At 42.9% G+C, this 24,046-nt stretch overlaps 1 protein-coding gene across 1 annotated transcript in view; it reads right to left on the bottom strand.

Moving 5' to 3' along the window:
- GALNT2 (polypeptide N-acetylgalactosaminyltransferase 2) overlaps window positions 1-24,046 on the bottom strand; it is a 269,895-nt gene that overhangs the window by 13,562 nt on the left and 232,287 nt on the right. The window contains exons 9-13 of the mRNA XM_003410890.4: window positions 22,721-22,808; window positions 21,401-21,504; window positions 15,766-15,892; window positions 6,747-6,839; window positions 6,345-6,428 (exon numbers count right to left, since the gene is read on the bottom strand). Coding sequence (XP_003410938.1) covers window positions 6,345-6,428; window positions 6,747-6,839; window positions 15,766-15,892; window positions 21,401-21,504; window positions 22,721-22,808 — 496 coding nt within the window. The remainder of the gene's footprint in view (window positions 1-6,344; window positions 6,429-6,746; window positions 6,840-15,765; window positions 15,893-21,400; window positions 21,505-22,720; window positions 22,809-24,046) is intronic.

Genomic DNA, 24,046 nt, shown 5'->3' with positions numbered 1-24,046 from the left:
TGGCTGCCTCTAACTTTTTTTGTTTGTTAAATTGTGCATCAGGTGAAACTTCACAGAGCAAATTAGATTCCCGTTTGGTTTGTACATCAAGTGTTTCATGGCCTTGGTTTCATTCCCCACAACGTGTTAGCACTCTCCCCATTTCCACCCTGGGTTCCGTTTCCTTTCTTCCTGATTTTCCACCCCTTCCTGACTTCTCGTCTTTGCTTTTGGGCAAGCATTGCCCTTTTGATATCGTACTGATCGTTCTAAGGAGCCTGTTCCTCTTGGGTGTTACTGTTTATTTTACGGGCTAGTCTATTGTTTGGCTGAAAGGTGGTTCCTGGGAATGGCTTCAATTCCAGGTCAGAAGGGTTTCTTAAGGCCATAGTCTCAGGGGTTCCTCCAGTCTCTGTCAGGCCAGTTAAGTCTGGTCTTTTTTGTGAATTTGGTTTTTTGTTCTACATTTTTCTCCTGCTCTGTCTGGGACCCTCTGTTGTGATCCCAGGCAAAGCAACTGGTGGTGGTAGTCAGGCACCCTCTAGTTCTTCTGGCCTTAGGGTCATGTAGGCTGTGGTTCATGTGGTCCGTTAGTCCTCTGGACTAATTGCTCCCTTGAGTCTGGTTTTCTTCTCTCTCCTTTGTTCCAGATGGGAACAAAGTTCCCAATAGTTTTATCTTAATGGTCGTTCACAGGCTTTTAAGACACCAGATGCTACTCACCAAAGTAGGAGGCAGAACACTGTCTTTATGAACTATGTTGTGCCAATTGACGTAGATGTCCCCCAAGTCTATGGTCCTTTGCTCTCGGGCCTAGGAACTTCATCCCGTGAGGTGTTTGGTTATGTCTAAAAGGTTTCCCTGACTGTGTGTCTTGTGTGCTCTATTATCCATATTAATACATGAAGAGCATCTACAGTCATGTTTATAGAAATATCTACCACCAAACCTGTACCTGCCAGTGGGTGTGCTCCCTTACACCGTCCCACACCTGTTGGCATATCTACCTACCTATGCACCCATTCATAAATTATTGTTAATACTATTTTTGCAGGATTGTCTATGCTATAGCAGTTACTGTAGTTGTCTTTTATTCTTCCATTCTTCTCAGTGTTCTCTCTTGCCTTGGTTATGTTGTGCTGACTTTTGTCATATTAACATGTGTCTTCTATCAGGTAGTTTTCCCTCCCCCCTCCCTCCCATCCCTGGTAACTATCCAAGCATGTTTTTTTCTTTTTTCTGTGTGTAAACCTTTTGGGTCTCTATGAGTCAATATCATAACTTGATGGCAGTAGGTTAAACCTTTTGTTGTTACCATATATAGTGATTTCATATGTATCCCTTCGTGATTGACTTATTTTGCTCAGCACAGTGTCTTCCAAATTCATTCATGTTGTGAGATGTTTCAAGGATTCATCATTATTCTTTATCACTGCACAGTATTCCATTGTGTGTATGTATCAGTTTGTTCATCCATTCATCTTTTGATGGGTATTTAGGTTGTTCCCATCTTTTTGCTACTGTGAATAATGCTGCAATGAATATGGGTGTGCACATGTCTATTCGTGTTATGGCTCTTATTTCTTTAGGGTATATACCTCAAAGCGGGATTGCTGGATTACATGTTGTTTCTAATTCTAGCTTTGTGAGGATGCACCACACTGTTTTCCATAGTGTTTGTACCATTTTACATTCCCATCAGCAGTGCGTAAGAGTTCCAATCTCCCCACAACCTCACCAATTTGTTATTTTCTGTTTTTTTAACTGGTGCTGGTTATGTCAGGGTGAGATGATAGCTCACTGTAGTTTTGATTTGCATCTCTCTAATTGCTAATGATTGTGAGCATTTCTTCCTATGTTTGTTAGCTGCCTGAATGTCTTCTTTGATGAAGTGTCTGTTCATATCCTTTGCCCATTTTTTAGTTGGACTGTTTGTCTTTTTATTGTTGAGGTGTTGAAGTTTTCTATAAATTTTAGAGATCAGACCCTTGTCAGACGTGTCATAGTCAAAAATTTTTCCTAATCTGTAGGTTCTCTTTTACTGTCTTGGAGAAGTCTTTTGTTGAGCGTAAGTGTTTCATTTTTAGGAGGTCTCATTTATCTAGTTCATCTTCTGGTGTGTGTATATTTTTAGTTATGTTTGGTATTCTATTTATGCCATACATTAAGGCCCCTAGTGTTGTCCCTATTTTTTCTTCCACAATCTTTATAGTTTTAGGTTTTCATTTAGGTCTTTGATCCATTTTCAGTAACTTTTATGTATGGTGTGAGGAGGTATGGGTCCTGTTTCATTTTTCTACAGACAGACATCCAATTTTGCCAGCCCTATTAGTTGAAGAGACTGTCTCTTCTCCATTTAATGGACTTTGGCCCTTTGTCAAAGATCAGCTGTCCATAGATGGATGGATTTACATCTGGGTTCTCAATTCTGTTCCATTGATCTATGTGCCTGTTGTTGTACCACTAGCAGGATGTTCTGACTACCGTGGCTGTAGAGTAGGTTCTGAGATTAGATAGTGTGAGGCCTCCTACTTAGTTCTTTTTCAATAATGCTTTACTTACCCAGGGTCTCTTTCTTCCATATTCTTTTCATTCTTGTTTCATTAAAGAATTTGAACCAGGACTGCATTATATCTGTAGATCCCTTTGGGCAGTATTGATATTTACACAATGTTGAGTTTTCCTATCTATGAGCATGGTATGTTTTTCGATTGATGTAGTTCTCTTTTGGCGCCCTGTAGTAGTGTTTCGTAGTTTTCTTTGTATAGGTCTTTTACATCCCTGGCTAGATTTATTCCTAAATATTTTATCTTTTGGTGGGCTCTTGTAAATGGTATTGCTGTCCTGATATACTTTTCAAAATTCTCTTTGTTGGTGTAGAGGTATCTTGTATACAAGGATATAAGAGGTATCTTGTATCCTGCTACTTTACTGAATTCTTCTATTAGTTCCAGTAGCTTTTTGTGGAATCTTTGGGATTTTCTGCATATAGGATCATACTGTCTGCGAACATGGATAGTTCTACTTCTTCCTTACAAATTTTTATACCCTTTACTTCTTTTTGTCTTATTGCTGCAGCGAGGACTTCCAGTACAATGATGAATAAGAGAGATGATAAAGGGCATCCTGGTTTGGTTATCATTCCCAAAGGGAAGGCTCTCAGTCTCTCTCTGTTGAGAATAATGTTGGCTGTTGGTTTTGTATAAATACTCTTTATTATGTTGAGAAATTTCCCTTCTGTTCCTATTTTGCTGAGAATTTTTTATCAGCGATGGGTGTTTGACTTTGTCAAATGCATTTTCTGTGTGGACTGAGATGATCATGTGATTCGTTTTAATTTATGTGGTGGATTACGTTGATTGATTTTCTAATGTTGAAGCATCTCACTTGCTTGTGGTGTATTATTTTTTTTTGGTAAGTGGTTGAATTCTATTGGCTACAATTTCATTGAGAATTTTTGCATCTATATTCATGAGGGATATTGGTCTTTAATTTCCTCTTTTTGTGGTGTCTTTGCCTGGCTTTGGTATCTGGGTTATGCTGGCTTCATAGAATGACTTTGGGAGTACTCCTTCCTTTTCTATGCTATGAAATAGTTTGAGTTTTACTGGTGTGAGTTCTTCTCTGAATGTTTGGTAGAATTCTTTAGTGAAGTCATCTGAACTAGGGCTTTTTTTTGTTGTTGTTGGGAGTTTTTTTTATTACCTCTTCAATTTCTTCTTTTGTTATGGGTCTGTTCAGTTTTTCTACCTCAGTTTGTCTTAGTTTAGGTAGGTAGTGTATTTCTAGAAATTTGTCCATTTCCTCTAGGTTTTCCAATTTGCTGGAGTACAATTTTTCATAGTATTCTATTATGATCCTTTTTTATTTCAATTGGTTCTGTTGTAATGTCACTCATCTCATTTTTAGCATGTGTTACTTGCTTCCTCTCCTGCTTTTCTTTTGTCAATTTGGCCAATGGTTTGTCGGTTTCACGGATCTTTTCAAAGAACCAACTTCTGGTCTTGTTGATTCTTTTTATTGTTTTTCTGTTTTCTATTTCATTTATGCCTCAAACTTTTCACCAGACTTAGGATGTGAACTTTACAAAGTAAAGAGGAAAACATTAAGTGGACTTGTCTAGTGGCCTAATACTAACAAAGCAATACAGCACAGTGGACAAGAGCAAAATGTATTAGAATAGACCTGAACTTTAGCCTTACCTTTGCCATATGCTAGCTGTGTGATCTTTAACGTCAGACTCAGTCTCTCTAAACCTCTTCTATAACTCATTGCTGTTGAGTGTATTCCAACTCACAGTGACCCTACAGCACAGAGCAGAACTGCCCTACAAGGTTTCCTAGGCTGTAATCTTTACAGGAGCAGACTGTCACATCTTTCACCCTCAGAGCAGCTGGTGGGCTCGAACTGCCAAGCTTGTGGTTAGCAGCTGAGTGCCTAACCACTGTACCACCAGGGTTCCTTTCTTCTTTACACCAAAAACAAAAACCCACTGCTGTCAAGTTGATTCTGACTCATAGTGACCCTACAGGACAGAGTAGAATTGCCTCATAGGGTTCCAAGGAGTGGCTGGTGGATTCCAACTGCCAACATTTTGGTTAGCGGCTGAATGCTTAACAACTGCACCGCCAGGGCTCTCTCTTCTATATAGTACCTATCAAACAGATCTGTTGCACGGGTTATGTAAAACATTTCATTTACAGCAGTTGGCACAGTGCCTGGCCCACAGGAAGTATTCAACAGTTGTAGTGCTTGGTATTGCCCTTGCCCTGCAAAGAGAGGTGAAAAGCAGAGATTTACCAGATGGTGTGATACCAAATTAGTTTACATGGTAGTCTCAGGTGAGTGCAGGGGCCCAACGCCACAGGTGACCAAACCACATGTGACCCCAGGATGACGCTGTACATTCAGTATGACTCAGTTTGGCATTGTTATCCAAGAAGTCACAAGTAGCAGTGTCAGCAAAGGCAAAACAGGCACTATTATGGACTGAAATCCAAAGCTGCAAAGCCCTTTATCAGGTGAGAAATGATAATAAGCAGGGGCTTCCACTGATGATCATCACTGCTCTCCATTCCCAGCAAAGCTGTCCTTGTTTCTCCCCCTGCTTCTTGGGGAGCATGGAAGGCACAGGGTCTCGTATATTACTTTAAAATCAGAGGAAACGGCCCCAAAGAGCCATGTACGTCAAGGCAGTGATGAGCAAATCTCAGCTCCCTCCAACAAATCTCCAATACAGGGCCCGGAAGGGGCCATTAACAGAGAGATAATGGTGGGGACGCCTGCACTTACAGTCACCATGTTAGAGATATGTGACTCATTGCAAAATGCTCTGGGAGTATTTAGAATAAAAAATATGCCACATTAAGGCAAAACTGTCTGATAGTCCCTTTTAAAAGATGAAGTTCCGATGGATCCTGAAGCCCAGCAGATCTACAGGTTGTCCGATAAGGTTACCAGTGGTCCCATAGGAGAGAGAACCTCTACTAATTTAAGATAAAAGGCTGGTGTAGAAATAGGCTGGAAGGAGTATTTCTGGCATCACTGATGCTCCCAGAGGGAAGCAGGGTGCAGGGCTATTCTTCCCATTCCACACGTGGGAAACGCTAGCCTCAAGGAGGAAGGCCCTGTGCCCACTGACCACCCAGCACTGATGCAGAAAGGGCAGAGTCCAGGCTCTCCGAGACCCTGCTGGGCATCCTTGCATGCTGGGCCACTGGGTGGGCTGCAGAACCCCACAGCAATCCTGCAGTCTCTGCCCGAGCAGTACCACCCATTGCCTCCTGATGCTGTGTAAGAAATGCCATGCAGAGGGGAAGAAGCAGAGGAGCAATCAATAAGGGTGAGGACCTAGGAGCAAGAAAAGGGAGGCTAGTGAAGGTGCCTGGGGAGATACTGCCTGGACAGGGTGGGGTCGACAGCAGCTGGCACAGAGAGGATACTAGGTTGGGGCTGGGGAGCCACATACTCTGGCCACTTACAGAGATGCTAGACAACAGTCCCCAGTCACACTGTCCCTCTGGCACCTAGCCAACAGGGAACCAGCTGAAACTAGATGACTCTGTGGGATTGTCTTCGGTTCTATGAAAGGGCAACTCAGAGTAGAGGAGTAAGGTTCTGTGATTCTGGCAGTGCTTTCTTGGGGATGCTTGGGGATGGCTGTGGAGCAAGGGCTGGTCTCTCTGTCACTGGGAGACCAGCTCCTGGCCTCTGCGTCTGGCCACTCCCATGAACACAAATTTTGCTCCACCTCTCTAGTCCTAACCACTCCATCCAAAAACTGAAGGGCAGAGGAGATGCTGCCCTCAAATGCTCTGCTTAGTTACCAGCCTCTACAGAGTGAAACCCAGGTCCCCTGGACTCACCTTAATTCTGGGTAGACGTTCTCAAGGTACCACTTGAAAGGCTTGCAACTAAGTTTCTTCCGAAGCTCCAGTCTGCTCTGAATACTAGAAGTGGGAAAACAAGACCCCTTTACAAGTCTTAGGATGGATGGGGATCCCTACACTAAACCTTCAAACCTGTCAGTGAGAACAGGTTGGGACAAGCAGTGGTCACCAGACTATCCACAGTTCTGCCCCCTTAGCCCGTTCACCCCACCTCCATGTGCCGACCACCCCCAGCCCTTGCCTGACCTGGCCCAGTGGGCATCCTTTGACATCTGGGTGGCTGTTCCCAACTCCAACCCCAGGGTGTGGCCAGCCTCCAACCCCTTCCTGCACCAGCCTCCTGAATGAAGCAGCACAAGAAGGCCAAGTGAGACTTACTTTCCATAAGGGACGTTTCTGGCTGAAGGCACTGCTGCGTAATAGAAGTTTTTGTATTCATCCATCCACACCTCTGCTGCCCGGCGAGTGTTGCTAGAAACAAAATAAACCTTCTAGAACAATGATTTGGTTTCTCCATCAGCATTACTGTTTGCATGTGCCTGCTCTGAATGCCACTTAGCAGGTCCTTCTAAGGGTGCTGGCCACCTGGGCTGCGGTACACACGGCACAGAGCAGAGAGCACCTTGGGCTGGACACCCCTGCTCCCACACGATGCCTGAGCTATGTATGTGTATGCAGCTGGTGCTTAGCAGGTATTTACCAAACAGAAGGTGCTCTCTTGTCTTCCACAGCACACGGACTGTCAAAGAACAAACGCCAAAGCGAGACTGACAGCACAGAAGCATTCTGAAGAAGGTACTGGGGCTGTACTACAATGAGGACGACAAGCTTTACTCTGCTGTAACTCATTTATGCATCCACAGAATGTTGGTGCCAGAGAGAGAGCGCAGGGCAATTTTTGGTTTCCCATATGGCTACACCACCACTAGCTAGCTCTGGGAGAAAGTTAAGAATAGATACAAGCTGCTTTCCTGCAGAGCTGAGCTGAGACTGTACCACGTCAGGGCAAGGACTGGCGGGCTAAAGGAGAGGGAGGCTTTCAGCTGCTGTCTGAGCTTCAACTGCACTGTGCTGGGCCAGTTCAGACAGAGCCAGGCTTTCTATCAGGGGAGAAAACCATGTGCTGGAATCTCACAACCATCCCAAGAACCACGACTCATGATAAACAGGGTCACAGCACCAGCTACTTTTCAGTGTGTATCGAGTATTAAAGGCCATTAAATGCACAAGTGTTAAGGTCTTACCCGGCCAACAATTCTCTTTTAAGTTTCCACAAAGTGGCATTAAACCAGTGACTTTCTCTGATCACATGTCCTGGACTTGGTTCCAAAGTAGGTGTACACCTTAGGCTTAGGGCAAACCCTACTTAGGGGCCCATATATGAGATATGAGATTATATGAGATAATCTAATCTTCCAAAATAAATATATTAGGGAGGCACTGTTCACCTTTTAAAATAATTCCTTTGCTTTACCAGAAAGGTATCTTTTAAACGGTGTGCCTTTCAAACTACCTGATTTACAGTTATTAATATTTATCTCTTTTGGGGCACACATTTTTTATATATATATATACACACACACACATATATACACACACACGTGTGTGCATTTATCACTATCAAAAAGACATGTATTTTATATATATTTTATAATATATATTAGTACATATTATAATCCTTATATAATATAATGTCCAATATATTACTATGTAAAAGAAAAATATATTTCATGACGTGATAGACTATTGTTTAGGATGGCAATATGTATGCGCCCATCCTCTGACCCAGCAGTTTCACTTCTAGAGATTTACCTCAAAACCAAAAATACAAGCCAGTTGTCAATGAGTCAATTCTAACTCAGGGTGACCCCATGTGTGTCAGAATAGAACCATGCTCCATAGGGTTCTCTCTTAATGAATGGCTGTATTCAAACCAACAGGCTTTTGGTTAATAGCCAAGCACTTAACCATTTGTATCACCCAGGGACTCCTGATTTACCTCAAGAAAATAATAAAATAGGAATGAAAAGATGTTCACTTTAGCATAGCTTATCATGGCAAAAAATTAGAAACTATATGACCAGCAACAGGGAAGGGAGTAAATACATGGAGTATTTGCTATCATTAGAAATACTAGCACACACCTTACATGCTGACCTGGTGATGCCTTGGCTCATTGTTAGGTGTGAAAAGAATAGGCTATAGAATATCACATAGTGGACATGTGTGTACGTGTTTTCTGGGGGGGAGGGGTAAAGGAGGAAAATTCACCAAATTCTGCAAGTACTTATTTTTGGTAATAAGATAGGTGATAGTTTACTTCCTGTAAAAAATATATAAAAACAATGAGTATTTAAAGTGCTGGGAGATCCTGGATTATAAGCACTATTTCTCAGGAGAGGTCTGGAATATTCTTACTGGGATTTTGGGTGCTGCTGAGTACCACATGCCTTAACCCCACCGTTCAGTCTCTAACTGGCTGTGTGGCTTCATCTTTCTGGGAAACGAAAGGACTGGATTCAAGGACCTCTTAGGTCCCTTCCAGCCCTAATGGTCTGAAGGTTTTATGAATTCCTATCACACAGTGCTTTTAAATGACTTATGTCATTAAGTGATTAAGAAATTTCTGAATACCTAAATGAACTGACATTTTATCCAGGTCTTCCTTGTTTTTGCTCCTTGTTACATCCCCCTCTCCCCCACCTCAACTAGATAAAGTGGCTTTATTTGGCAGCAGGCAGAAGACAGAGGATGTACTTCAAACTGGCCAGCTGTGCTGCTTGGTGGTCATAACAGAAAAAAGTAAGTTCAAGCCATTGCTTTCAAGTATTTATTTATACTATTTCTAATATATTACATCTGTTAATAATCGGAACCTGGAATGTATGAAGTACGAATCTAGGAAAATTGGAAATTGTCAAAAATGAAATGGAACGCATAAACATCAATATCCTAGGCATTAGTGAGCTGAAATGGACTGGTATTGGCCATTCTGAATTGGACAATCATATAGTCTACTACGCTGGGAGTGACAACTCGAAAAGGAATGGCGTTACATTCATCGTCAAAAAGAATGTTTCAAGATCTATCCTGAAGTACAACGCTGTCAGTGATAGGATAATATCCATACGCCTACAAGGAAAACCAGTTAATACAACTATTATTCAAATTTACGCACAAACCAGTAGGGCCAAGGATGAAGAAATAGAAGATCTTTATCAGCTGCTACAGTCTGAAATTGACTGAACATGCAATCAAGATGCATTGATAATCACTGGCGATTGGAACGCAAAAGTTGGAAACAAAGAAAAAGGATCAGTAGTTGGAAAATATGGCCTTGGTGACAGAAACAATGCCAGAGATCGAATGATAGAATTTTGCAAGATCAACGACTTCTTCATTGCAAATACCTTCTTTAACCAACATGAACGGTGACTGTACACATGGACCTCGCCAGATGGAACACACAGAAATCAAACTGACTACATCTGTGGAAAGAGATGATGGAAAAGCTCAGTATCATCAGTTAGAACAAGGCCACGGGCCAACTGTGGAACAGACCATCAATTGCTCACATCCAAGTTCAAGCTAAAACTGAAGAAAATCAGAGCAAGTCCACGAGAGCCACAATATGACCTTGAGTATATCCCACCTGAATTTAGAAACCATCTCAAGGATAGATTTGACACATTGAACACTCGTGACCGAAGAGGAGTTGTGGAATGACATCAAGGACATCATCCATGAAGAAAGCAAGAGGTCACTGAAAAGACAGGAAACAAAGAAAAGACCAAGATGGATATCAGAGGAGACTCTGAAACTTGCTGTTGAGTGTTGAGCAGCTAAAGCAAAAGGAAGAACTGATGAAGTGGAAGAACTGAACAGAAGATTTCAAAGGGCCTCTCGAGAAGACGAAGTACTATAATGACATGTGCAAAGAGCTGGAGATGGAAAACCAAAACAGAAGAACATGCTCGGCGTTTCTCAAGCTGAAAGAACTGAAAAAAAAAAAAAAATCAAGCCTCGAGTTGCATTAGTGAAGGATTCCGTGGGGAAAATATTACACGACACAGGAAGCATCAAAAGAAGATGGAAGGAATACACAGAGTCATTATACCAAAAAGAATTAGTCGATATTCAACCATTTCGAGAGGTGGCATATGATCAGGAACCGACGGTACTGAAGGAAAACGTCCAAGCTGCTCTGAAGGCACTGGCGAAAAACAAAGCTCCAGGAATTGATGGAATATCAATTGACATGTTTCAACAAACAGATGCAGCACTGGAGGTGCTCACTCGTCTATGCCAGGAAATATGAAAGACAGCTTCCTGGCCAACTGACTGGAAAAAAAAAAAAGAGATCCATATTTATGCCTATTCCCAAGAAAGGTGATCCAACCAAATGTGGAAATTACAGAATAAAAAAATTTTTTTTTTATCGTTAATATCACACGCAAGTAAAATTTTGCTGAAGATCATTAAAAAACGGATGCAGCAGTATATCGACAGGGAACTGCCAGAAATTCAGGCTGGTTTCAGAAGTGGAACCAAGGATATCATTGCTGATGTCAGATGGATCCTGGCTGAAAGCAGAGAATACCAGAAGGATGTTTACCTTTGTTTTATTGACTACGCAGAGGCATTCGACTGTGTGGATCATAACAAACTATGGATAACACTGTGAAGAATGGGAATTCCCGAAGACTTAATTGTGCTCATGAGGAACCTTTACATGGATCAAGAGGAAGTTGTTCGGACAGAACAAGGGGATACTGTTTGGTTTGAAGTCAGGAAAGGTGTGAGTCAGGGTTGTATTCTTTCACCATACCTATTTAATCTGTATGCTGAGCAAATAATATGAGAAGCTGGACTATATGAAGAAGAACGGGGCATCTGGATTGCAGGAAGACTCATTAACAACCTGGGTTACGCAGATGACACAACCTTGCTTGCTGAAAGTGAAGAGGACTTGAAGCACTTACTAATGAAGATCAAAGACCACAGCCTTCAGTATGGATTGCACCTCAACATAAAGAAAACAAAAATCCTCACAACTGGACCAACGAGCAACATCATGATAAACAGAGAAAAGATTGAAGTTGTCAAGGATTTCATTTTACTTGGATCCACAATCAACAGCCATGGAAGCAGCAGTCAAGAAATCAAAAGACGCACTGCATTCAGCAAATCTGCTGCAAAGGACCTCTTCAAAGTGTTGAAGAGCAAAGATGTCACCCTGAAGACTAAGGTGCGCCGGACCCAAGCCACGGCATTTTCAAACACATCATACGCATGTGAAAGCTGGACAATGAATAACGAAGACTGAAGAAGAGTTGACGGCTTTGAATTGTGGTGTTGGTGAAGAATATTGAATATACCATGGACTGCCAAAAGAACGAACAAATCTGTCTTGGAAGAAGTGCAGCCAGAATGCTCCTTAGAGGCAAGGATGGTGAGACTGCCTCTTACATACTTTAGACGTGTTGTCAGGAGGGATCAGTCCCTGGAGAAGGACATCATGCTTGGCAGAGTACAGGGTCAGCGGAAAAGAGGAAGACCCTCAACGAGATGGATTGACACAGTGGCTGCAACAATGAGCGAAAGCATAACAACGATTGTAAGGATGGCGCAGGACCGGGCAGTGTTTCGTTCTGTTGTGCATAGGGTCGCTATGAGTCGGAGCCGACTTGAGGGCACCTAACAATAACAAACAACAACATTTCTAGTATAAATAATAAATAGTATAAAGTACTACTTATTTTATACTATTTCTCACCATGATTAACAAAGGTCTCTCCACCACCTACTAAACCTAAACTCTTGACTATCTCGGGGACAAACACCTCTCCCCAAATATATTCTGATTTGGACTTTCACCCTAGCCTTCGGATAAACTCTAACCAACAATACACTCGAGCACACACACAATACTCTCCAGAAGTCTCTAAGAGACTCATAAGATGCTATTTGGAAATGTGGCTAAGAAAAAGAAAGGAAGGAGTCACCCAACTGCTCACAGTCCCAAAGGATGTCACTGCCATAACCCAAACAGATGATGTAAGAATCTGCAGTGATTTCACTACCTTATGTTATAGGCTGAATTGTGTCCCTCAAAAGATATATTCAAGTCTAGCCCCTGGTACCTGTGAAGGTGGCCTTGCACAGAAGTAGCATCTATGAAGATGTTATCAGTTAATATGTGGTCACTCTGGAGTAGGGTGGGCCCTGATCCAGTATAACTGGTGTCCTTATAAAAGAGAAGGGACAAGGAGAGAAGAATGCCATGTGAAGACAGACAGGCATAGAAGGAAGGCAGCCATATGAAGAGAGAGGCAGAGACGGAGTTTTGCTGCCACAAGCCAAGGAGGGCACAAGGGCTACAGAAGCTGGAAGAGATGAGGAAGGATCTTCCCTTAGAGCTGACCGAAAGAGCGCAGAACTGCTGACACTCTGAATACAGGCTTCTAGCCTCCAGAACTGTGAGACAGAAGAAATTTCAGTTATTTTAAGCCACCTAGTTTGTGGTACTTTGTAATGGCAGTCCCAGGGCCTAATACACCTTACTATTTCTCACCAGATGTGTACCCTAGGAGGCAGCAGCAAAACTCGGTAAGACCCCAGCTGGCTGGCTTGCTCAATTCATTCATTCACTCACTCACTAACAAATTAGCTTACATAGATGATATCATCCTATGCATTTACTCTGTAGCCTGTTTTAGGATCTGTACATAATTCCTGACTTCCAGGAGCCTCACACATGAACTGTACTTTGAGGATCTAGACAAAAAGATCAATACGTGTGTGGAAACAACATGGACTCTGCTTGGGTTGATTCCTGCCTCCATCTCTTAACCAGTTGTGTGAACTTGGGCAAAGTAGCCGAACTTCTCTGTGCCTCCATTTTCCCTGTCTGTAAAGCGAGGCAACAATAATATCTACCTCGTAAGTAATGAGAATTAACTACATTTATATTTGTGAAGTACTTAAACCAGTGCCTGGCATACCCGACACATTTAAATATTAGCTATTATTGTCAAATCCAAATTTTTAGATGGTGAAATAGTTGTATTATTAAATCATAGGAAATTAAGAGAACCTAGACCTACAAAGAGACCTGAGAAGTACTATAAATCGGCCTCTTTATCTTTTAAACGAACATGCTGAGCTCGAGTGCAGCGGCCTTTCCTATCTGACCCATGCTGCCCCAAGTCCTCAAACCCTGGCCAGCTTCTCCTCCAAACTCAGTGTCCAGCGCACAGGCTCCTGTGCATTAAAACACAATGGAAAATGTTCTCTTCTAAAAAAAGGGAGCTGTTTTTTAAAGTGTATCAAGCAATACCTATGTGTCTTAACATACTATTTTCTGAAATTGCAATGTTTGCTGGCAGTATCAATAGCTTTGATTTGGGGTATTTGATATGTCTGTACAAGAGTATTCTGGAAAGAATCTCATGCTGCCCCAGAAGAAGGCATATATATCAATGTTTGTTTGACTGTGTAAAGTTCATTGTATAAGACCATATTTTTGTTTTCATAAAGAGTAAAAATGATATTTGGACAATTCACAAAAGATAACCTTTTGAGAGAAGGGCATTTGGTGAAAAGCATTATTTGATATTCTGGCTTCTGTTCAAAGTGTCCTCAGCGCACAGATTCTCATGTGAAAAATTTAACTTCTACATAACATGTGTATCATGTAACCTGTACTTAATACAAGTTTGAAAATATGACATAAAAGATAAGCTAGTAATTCCATCTCCAGCCTACACCCCTCACCCCAGCTTTCCAATCTGAGTAGTGGCACCAAATCAACAAAACTGTGTGAACAAAAACCTGGGCATCAGTCCCAATTCCTCTCGCTACCTCTCTCATGCCACTGCCAATCCATGGCTAAGTCCCATCTGTTTCAGTCACAGCTGGAATCTGACCTCAGGTCGTCACTGCTGCACCCCAGGCCAGACCACCCTCATCTCTTGCCTGATCACCTCCCTGCTTCTAATCCATAGAGTAGAGGGCGCGGATAGGCGTAAATCATCCCATCATGGTGTCACCTGCGTCCCCACCGCCACTCAGTGGCCAGAGATCTTCCTAAAGTGTGAAACAGTAAGTTGCTTACCTGCTTAAACCCTCAATGGCTTCCCACTGGCATCAGAACAAATTCCGAACCCTACCACCACCTACAAGGGGTACCTGGCCTGGGCTTGTCCAGCTCTCTGTGTTCTCTCACTCTGTGCTCCAAGCCCCACTTGATTGTCCTGTTTCACATCTCACAGACAGAGCAAGCTCGCACAGTCTCAGCGCCCCCAGACAGTCCCTCGTACACTGTAGACAACCAACTGTCCTGTCCTGGCCACTCTCCGCTACATGATCATATTTGGTCTGTTCTACAGCAACTATTAGTATTTGAAACAATCTTATTTAGCTGTCTATGTGTTTGATTTTCTACTCCTACTAGAAGGTAACTTCCTTGACATTAGGCTTGTTGTCTTGTACTGTACAATGTTTCATCTTTAATGCCTAAAAGAATTCCCTAGTCAGTATTTTGGTCTGACTGGTAATCTGCTATTTTTTCCTTCAGAAAATTCTGCACTTAGCATTTTCATGTTTACTAAAACACACAGATATCCTAAATCATATCTATATATTGTGGGGTCTTTTTGATGTGAATTGAGTATGGCTTTACTTTAATATTGTTCCTATATTGCACCTTTAATGGCGTCCCTGGATGGTGCAATGGTTAATGTACTCAGCTGGTAACCGAAAAGCTGGATGTTTGAGTCTATTCAGGGGCATCTTGGAAGAAAGGCCTGGTGATCTGTTTCTGAAAAATCAGACATTAAAAAACCCTATGCAGCACAGTTCTACTCTGACACACATGGGGTTGCCATGAGTCAGAACTGACTCAGAGCAACCAACAACAAACGGTTGTATGTAACAAAAACCTAAGTTCTCTTCTTCAAATATTTTCCCATAGCAATTTTTTGAGGGGATATATAGTTCTATGAGTTTTCATACATGTATAGATTTGTTACAACCACCACAAACAGGATACAAAACATTCCATCCCTCTCCAAAAAACCCTTGTACTACTCCTTTGTAGTCACACCCTCCCTGTCACTACAGTTTTGTCTTTTTGAGACTGTCATATAAATGGATGTAATATGAGACTGGCTTCTTGTACTTAGCAGAGTGCCCTGAGGGTCACCAAACTGTTGCAAACATCAATAGCTTGTTTCTTTCCATTGCTGAGTGGTGTTCTGTTGCATGAATGTGCTCGTTTGTTTATCCACTCACCCACTGAGGGACTCTGGACTATTTCCACAGAGCCAGAAGGTCAACTCCTATCTGGGTGGTGGCCGGCAATGCTCTTGTCCTTGTTCGGCGTCTCACTACTTACCGGGCAAAAACAGTGCCGCTCCCGCCTGGGAAGGTGTAAGGGTGCTGCTTCCGGAACACGTGTCCCACACGACTGCAGGGGATGATCTCCAGGCTGCCACCACACTGCCACACTCGGAACGAGATCTCTGCGGGACGAAGCAGACACCGGTAACCACGGAGCCTTCCCAACCAGGGTACAGGGGCTCCCACCGCACCTCACCCAGGGACTCCCACAGGTGCTCGGCTGCTGGAGACCTGTGCAAGGGAGCATGCCTCTCTCCAGAAGACAGTCCTGAACTCTGCCATGGACACATTCCACATAGCCTGGGTCTTTGGACTCCATGGTACAACCAAGAAGGCATGCTCAGTGGAAATAGTTTTCAGATATGAACCACAAATTTGGAGACAAAGGCTTTTTTTTTTTGGTCTATTTTGAATAGAAAGACCTCTTGGCGTAAGATGATGCATATCCCAGTAACATCACAAGTATCGACTGACAATGAAATGCTTGCCTTGAGTTCTTCTTGAGCTGTTCATGATCAAGGAGTCTTACATCTGTACTTGCTTAGTATCTACGCTGTTAGCAAAGGCAACACTGAAGTGCACAAACATCCAAACTCAAAAGACATCTAATTGTCCACAATTAAGCTTCAATGTTAAAATAACAGGCAACCATATATGCCATCTTCCTCTAAAGCTTATTTGAAATTGACTGAGCACCAGCACACATCTGGCTTTTTCTGTCTAGAAAAACAAACACCTTTCCCTCAAATTGCCAAAATTATGTTTGTCCTCATGCATTTGCAGGCCTCAAGGCACTTGGCAAAGTTCACAGGCACCTTACGGATTATGGTAGCAATTGTGGACGACCAACTTATTGACAGATACCTCAAAGCTGCCCACAGACACACATCAGCAAGTAATCACACCTGAAAAGGCTACTGTTTACCTTGCTTGCTTTAACAAGGGATTTACCCACAGAGGCAATGAGCCAGAACAGTACCAGGCACCACCTGACCAGCTGCCTTAATTATCTAGTGCTGCTATAACGGCAATACCATAAATGGGTGGCTTTAACGAACAGAAGTTTATTTTCACACAGTTTAGGAGGCTAGAAGTCTGAATTCAGAGTGCCAGCTCTAGCGGGAGGCTTTCTCTTTCTGTCGGCTCTGGAGGAAGGTTCTTGTTTCTTCTGAACTTCTGCTCCTGGGTAATCTTCACATGGCTTGGCATCTCTCTTTCCCCATCTCTGCTTGGCTTGCTTGTTTAATCTCTTTTATATCTCAAAAGAGATTGACTCAAGATATACCCTAGGATTAGTATATACCCTATACTAATCCTGTCTCATTTAACATAATAAAGACAACCCATTCACAAATGGGATTATAACCACAGGCATATCAACCCATTTCCCTGGAGTTGATTCTGACTCATAGCGACCCTACTGGACAGAGTAGAACTGATCCATCAGATTTCCAAGGAGCAGCTGGTGGATTCAAACTGCTGACCTTTTTTTTTTTGTTAGCAGCCATAGTTCTTAATCACTGTACCACCAGGACTCCAGCCACGGGCATGGAGGCTAGGATTTACAACACATTTTTGGGAGACACAGTTCAATCCATAACACTGCTTAAACATACATCCTGGTTCTATGCACATGCTGGGCAATGGGTGTGCCTTTCATGGCACACAGCACAGGGTACCTGCTGACCAGGGACCTGCCATATCAATACCATTTCTGAATGATTTGAGCCTGAATCAGAAGTTTGGCTGAATGCAAGAAACTAAAGCCAAACAAAAAAATTAAGACATAATAATTAACAGTATGAAAGGTAAAGTTTTTTTTTATTTTTCCCGACAGATTTCATAAGGTTTGTATACGAGGACATTTTCGTTTGTACTATTTAAGAGCCCCAAGAACATGTTGGGGAGACTATGCATCAAAGACAAAGTCTATAGAGTTAGCAGTTGTTGCCAACCAATGTGGACTGATCAGAAATAAAGTGGAACCATCTCCAACTATAAAGTGAGTGGATGTTAGACACTCTGGGCCAAGCTGTCGGGTTGTGAGAACATGAACCACCGCACAACGTGAGGGTCTTCACACCCGCTGAGGGATCAAAGAGCATCCCTTCCTCCTCTGATGCAGCAAGCTGAAGTCGTAGGAAAACCCTACTTATTAGAGCTGGGTGATGTACACGGCTGTTCCAGACCTGAACAACCAATTCCTTTGTCAAAACCAAGCATACGCAGGGAAAGGATTCTGACTTTCCTTCCAGTGTCCACCAAAACTGGGAGTAAAAGCATTCTCTGTATTTCAGGAAATAAAATTTAAATACATGTTTGCCTAAGTAGAAAATTAAAAATCCAAGACTAGAAAGGCCCCCTGCCTTCTACACAGAGAGTCTGTTAAACCAGTAAGGGGTCCTTTAAGAGATCTGTTGGAGATGTTTAAGGGTAAGCACAACCACAGCTATAGTCAACTTTAATTTCTCTTGGATCCTATAACTGGAGAAAGATCACTCCATAGAACTTGTGGCTTTTTAATTACTACTCTGTACTTGCATCTTGGCCTGAGTAATTACCTGCTACCTCAGCCCTTCAGTCTATACAACGGGAACAATTACAGTGCCTCATAAGGTTGAGGAAAACACCAGCTGAGATGATGCAATGAAAGCACTTAGCAAGCATTGTGACAACATGTCGGCATGTGAGAAGATGTTTTTTTCTCAAGCAGCCTACCTCTACATCTCACAAGAGCTAAGGATCAATCTCTTTTCTTTTTAAATGCATTATATAAGAGCTTGCAGTAGTCAGAAGATGGGAAGCTCTGGTAGGTTTGATGGGGCAACTTGAATCTGTGGCTTCTAGGGTATTATTTGGAATCTTAATTCTCAGACATCACTGCACACCTCCTGTCTCAACACACATGCGTGCACATACACACAAGCCACTTGCACTAGACAATGGCTGGTGGTGTGTGCACAGCATCTAGAAAAAAAAGTCATAGGCAGTGCTGAGAAGAAACAAAGATTCCCATTATGATGGACTTTCCTTTTTTTCTAAATTTTATTTAAGTTGCTGTTGTTTAGAATATACACAGCAAAACATACACCAATTCAACAGCTTCTATAGGTACAATTTAGTGACAATGATTACATTCTTCAAATTGTGCAGCCATTCTTGTCCTCCTTCTCTGATGTTTCTCCTTCATTAACATGAACTCACAGCCTCCTAAGATTTCTATCTAATCTTTTGAGTTACTGTTGTCAGTCTGATCCCATATAGATAGTTCATAAAAGAGCATAATGCTCAAGGCAGACTTTTTTTTACTAGTTAAGCTAGACTACTGTTTGGTTTCAAGATGACTTCAGGTGATATTTTTGGTTTAAGGTTTAAAGATTATCTCAAGGCAATAGTTTCACGGGTTCATGCAGTCTCCATGGCTTCAGAAGTCTAGAGTCCATGAGAATTTGAAATTCTGTTCTGCATTTTTCCCCCTTTGATAAGATTCTTCTCTGGAGTCTTTGATTAAAATGTTCAGTAATGATAGCTGACCAGTTCTTCTGGTCTCATCGCAAAGGAGGGAGCTGTTCGTGGAGGCAATTAGTCATACATTCCATATCCTTTGCCTATTCCTGACGCTCCTTCTTCCCCTGTTGCTCCAGGTGAATACATCCCAATTACTGTGCCTTGGATGGCTGGTCGGACTTTTCTTGCTCGAACCCTTGTGCCTGCTTAACCTCTACACGCGAGTAGAAGGCTCCATCAGAGCGACCTTATCAGAGCTGGTGGAGGGAGGGAGGAACTGAACTGAGTGAGGCAGGGTGAACCAGCCATCCCCATTCATGCCTTGACCCTGACTTGGCCCCTTCTTCAGGGCATACTTACACTTCTTCTGCAGTACAACTATATAAACATAAAAACCAGACCAACAAAATACCAGATGAGTAAAAAAAATCCTCTTTCCTCCCTCTGGTCTCCGGGGGAACCACCTCCTTCTGTATTTACATCAACATTCTTTCTACATCATGACAAAATATGGTTGCCATGGAATACTACTCCTGGCTGATTTCTGTTCAATCCCTGGCCCATGTCATCTGCCTAATCAGTGCTCTCAGCTAACAGTGTATGCACTGGATACCACATCTTGATTTCACAAGGTGCTTCCCTGAGTGATGCCCTGCTCTATGGGGCCTTCCTGACTAGGGTCCCACTGCACCTTCTCAGAGAAATCGCACTCCCCGAACTGATGTCTGTGAAACAAGGTAGACTCAACACTTTCTTCAGGAGGTTAACAATCCTTCTGAAGCCTTTCATGCTAAAGTGACTTCAATCTAGGCTACTTAAAGGTCAAATATCATTTTAAAAACGCAAAAGCAAAAAGGAGTTTGACCCATGGTTCCCCACCCCCACAATGTAGTTACTGGTCTGTAAGATCCTTTCAACACCAAATTAAGGCAGAGAAATTCTCCAGTGATGAGATGCTGTCACTTAGTTTAACATCATAAAATGATAGAAAAATAATAGGCTAGGGTGCTTTTGTTTTGTTTTTTAACTAACAAAAAGAGCTCTGATATCTAAGTCTCTGTTATAAGTAAACACTGATAAAAATGACAGTGGAATCATTTTTTCTCTCCCTTGTCTTGCCCCCTTCCTCCCCGGGCACACCCACCCAGCGACAATGTAATTTAGGAATTAGGGCAGAATCTCAAGCACTCAAAATCAAAGGCTTCAAGTGAAACAAACAAAAACCTTAAAGTTTTTTTTTTTTTTTTTTAAATCTTCCATGCACTGAATATGACATGGCTACCAATAAAAAAAAAAAAAAAAAATTTTTTTTTTTACACCAATATAGACCAAACTTTGTAAAATTTCATTGTCCTTAAGCCTGAGTAAAAGTGACGTATTATTCAAAAACAAACAAAAAAACAAATTAGAACCATTTGCAAAAGTGGTCAAGAGGGGTTTCCACGCCAAGGCCTCTCCGCCTTACCTGATATCCACGATGACGCATCAGTCAAACCTCCCTGCTCTACACAGCTGAATACAAACCTCGGGCTACAAACACGCTCCCATGTTTGCAGACTGCTTTCCAAACTCTCAGACTCAAATGATATTGAAGAGGGTAGACTTTCTTTTGAGACCTTAACTATACTCTAGCACCCTCTGCTCTAATTTAGAGTGATGCACTATACTGCCCAAGCCAAGGCACTCTTAAAAGTGACAGGCTGCTATCTGTAATTATTGGGAAAACAAAACAAAACAAAAAAAACCGTCAACTCCAACTCGTAACGACCCTATAGGACAGAGTAGAACTGGCCCACAGGGTTTCCAAGGAGCGCCTGGTGGAGTCGAACTGCCAACCTTTTGGTTAGCAGTCGTAGCTCTTAACCACTACACCACCAGGGTTTCCATTTATAATTATGCTGAGATAAATTATGCCAGAATGAATGGTCACTTTAATTCCTTAAAAAAATTTTTTTTTTCCAATTAGAATTCTGCATTCCACAAACTCTTGCCAAATAATCTTTCCAAAGCTTCAATTTTTCATTTATACTTCTCTTGGGTGGGCAGGAAAGGAACCCTGTTCACCAGATTTGAAGTTCTCTGCTGCTCACTACTGAACTGTGAAGAGACAGACTCATACGCACCCAGGTTTTCTCCTCCCCACACGTCCATCATCATATCGTATTTCCCTAGCTCTTCGAAGTAGGACTTATCCATCACGAACAACCCACCGGCAATCATGGGGGTTCTAAGGAGGCAGAAAAGGGGCAGGAGGGAAGAAAGGAAGAGGTTGAGGGTCAAAATTAGATCACAAGCCCTCTTACACCCTTGATTCCTGAACTACAAGTTGACCTTAATAATAACCTCAAAGCCATGGCTCTTTGCTCATAGTTCAAGACACCTGTCCCTTTGCCTGACCACTGCTATTCTCAAATGCCTAGGCCACTTTTCCCACATGGACATTCCCACTTCAGCACTGTGCTGAACTGAGGCTCTCCCATCACTGCAGGACAGCTCAGTGAAAGAGAGTGTTTGTTCTGCAGTTGGGCTGTTTCCGTTTGAAACACTTGCCAACTTGGAAACTTAACCCTTCTGGGCCTCAGTTTCCCCATACAGTGATTTTAAGGATTACAAAAAATAATACACATAAAACACTCAGAACCCTTAGGAACTGCTCAAAAAACGTTAGTTATCATTGTCATTATATAGATCAGTGTTCTCATCTGTAAAAAGGGACTCGTCCCATTCGTCACTTCCTCATCACCTGGAGACGGGGTTAACAACATAGTGTTTACTGACCCCCTGCTTTGTTCTAGTAGTGATGCTGTGAGAATTAAACACGAAATGCTAGCAGAGTGTTTTGCTCACAGTTAACTTTCATAGCACTCTGTGAATGTTGAGTAACTATGAGCAAATATGTTTCAGGGCTAGATACTTTGTAGAAGTCATCCCCTTTACCTGTGAGTAACAATTTACCCTAACCAGGTTTCCCACTGGCTAGAGAAAGTGTCCTGACTGACCCCCAGCCACGAGTCTCCCTGCTGCATGGTCAGGCAACCTTTACATGAGGCTAATGTGCTGAGCACAAGTAGCCCCTTCTGTGGATGAACAGGTGAGCAGAGTTCTGCTGGGAGGTCAAGCCAGGCTGGGGTGGACGGGACTTGCCCTTGTGGCCCATCCCTGTTTACAATGTCACAGAAACCAACTGGAGACTCCACTCTGCTACTGAAAATGCTCCACGTTAGACATAAGATGGAACACAAAGAACTGGCAATCTGCTCTGTAAATATGCAACAGACTTTATCTGAGAAAAGAAGTCTCCAAGTGCTTTGTTCTATGGCCTAGTGGCAGGAATGCTCCCCAAGTCAGGACATGGGGAGTTGGGGAGACAAAGGGGCAGAGCTCAACTTGGTCCACAAGGTCCGGGGTTCTTGCCTTAGAGCACCAAAAGGAGTGACACTTACTTTATGGGGGCCACTGGGTTCCCTTGGCGGGCTCTTCTCTGCTCAGGGGTCATGTAATCCCATTTGAACACCAAATTCCAGTCAAAACCTGCCGTGACAGAAAAGAAACTCAGGACAGTGACAACTGAGACCAGCTGCATGTGTTCCTGCATGCTGTCCCTTACAGCTTAGAAACACTTGATATTTGCACAGGACTCACCGGAAAATAAAAAGCAAGGAAGACCTGGAGGGGAGAGAGCAAGACCAGGACATGGGGCCAGGGCAGGGAGATCAGAAGTGGGAGAACAAGCTTGAATCTTTTTTCCCCAATAAGCCTGCCCAAAACAAAAGCTGTGGTTTTTTTTTTTTTCTCTAAAATTATAAGAATAAAAGTAAAATACAAAGAGAAGTGGGAACTGTGCAGTGACAGTGACACATCCAAGGCTGAAAGACTGGAAAAAGGGGTGGCCAAGAGGAAAATCTACCTCTGTGTCTCTAGTGTTGCCCCAGGGAAAGGGACCTCTGAGGAGGGCACATAAAGAGTAGTACTGCTTCCCTGGGCCTAAGAACCTCCATCTCTTAATTTGAGGGAGGGAGTGCAAAAACTTTTAGATGAAAATGAGCCAAAAGAAGCTGCAAAAGTGGGCACAATGACCTTCCATCTTTGGTCAATTTGGCATCTGCTCCATTCCACTTTGGAATCCACAGGCCACTCTGGACAGAAGAGTGTATGCCTCGTACTTGGACTTGGCTCCTGGCATGGGCATAAACGACCCTGGCATCAAGCCTCCTAGGCACACAGCTGTCCCAGCTTTGCTCTTATTCATGAGGGGAACTGTGTGGTGCAATCCAGACATGCCAGCAGGCCCTGCGGTTTGTGGTATTGCCTTGACAGGGGTGTGATGGCCAAGCCTAGTCGCTGCAGTCTCTTCTACCTTTGGACTCTGTGCCTCCTGAACTCTCTGCTTCAGGCTTTTTGTCAAAAGGGCTTTTGCAATGCCTCAGTCTGATATTTGCATCTGCAAGCTCTGAACCCAGGATGCCACATGCCGGGCTGCCCTGGTGCACACAATTTGAGCAAGGCAGGACCTCGGTGGAGCAGGCTCAGGCAAAGGGGGTAAGCTGGCTGGGAGGCTGGGCGGCAGAATGGAGACAGTGAGGAAAATGCACCCAGAGGAAATCAATGCAGGCTAAGGCTTTACAGGAGAGCACACTCTCCCCTCCCCATGGGCAGACAACACCCTGCAAACCAGAAAAACAAAGTCCAACTCTTTACCGAGGATGAGAAGGCCTCAAACGGCTTATCAACATGACTACCTTTATTTTTTTGAAGTCTGTTATTATTTT

The sequence above is a fragment of the Loxodonta africana genome, chromosome 25, assembly GCF_030014295.1.
Source record: "Loxodonta africana isolate mLoxAfr1 chromosome 25, mLoxAfr1.hap2, whole genome shotgun sequence".
In the NCBI taxonomy this organism is placed as follows: domain Eukaryota; kingdom Metazoa; phylum Chordata; class Mammalia; order Proboscidea; family Elephantidae; genus Loxodonta; species Loxodonta africana.
The sequence above is the reverse complement of the archived record's forward strand: the minus strand, read 5'-3'. Positions and strand labels throughout refer to the sequence as shown.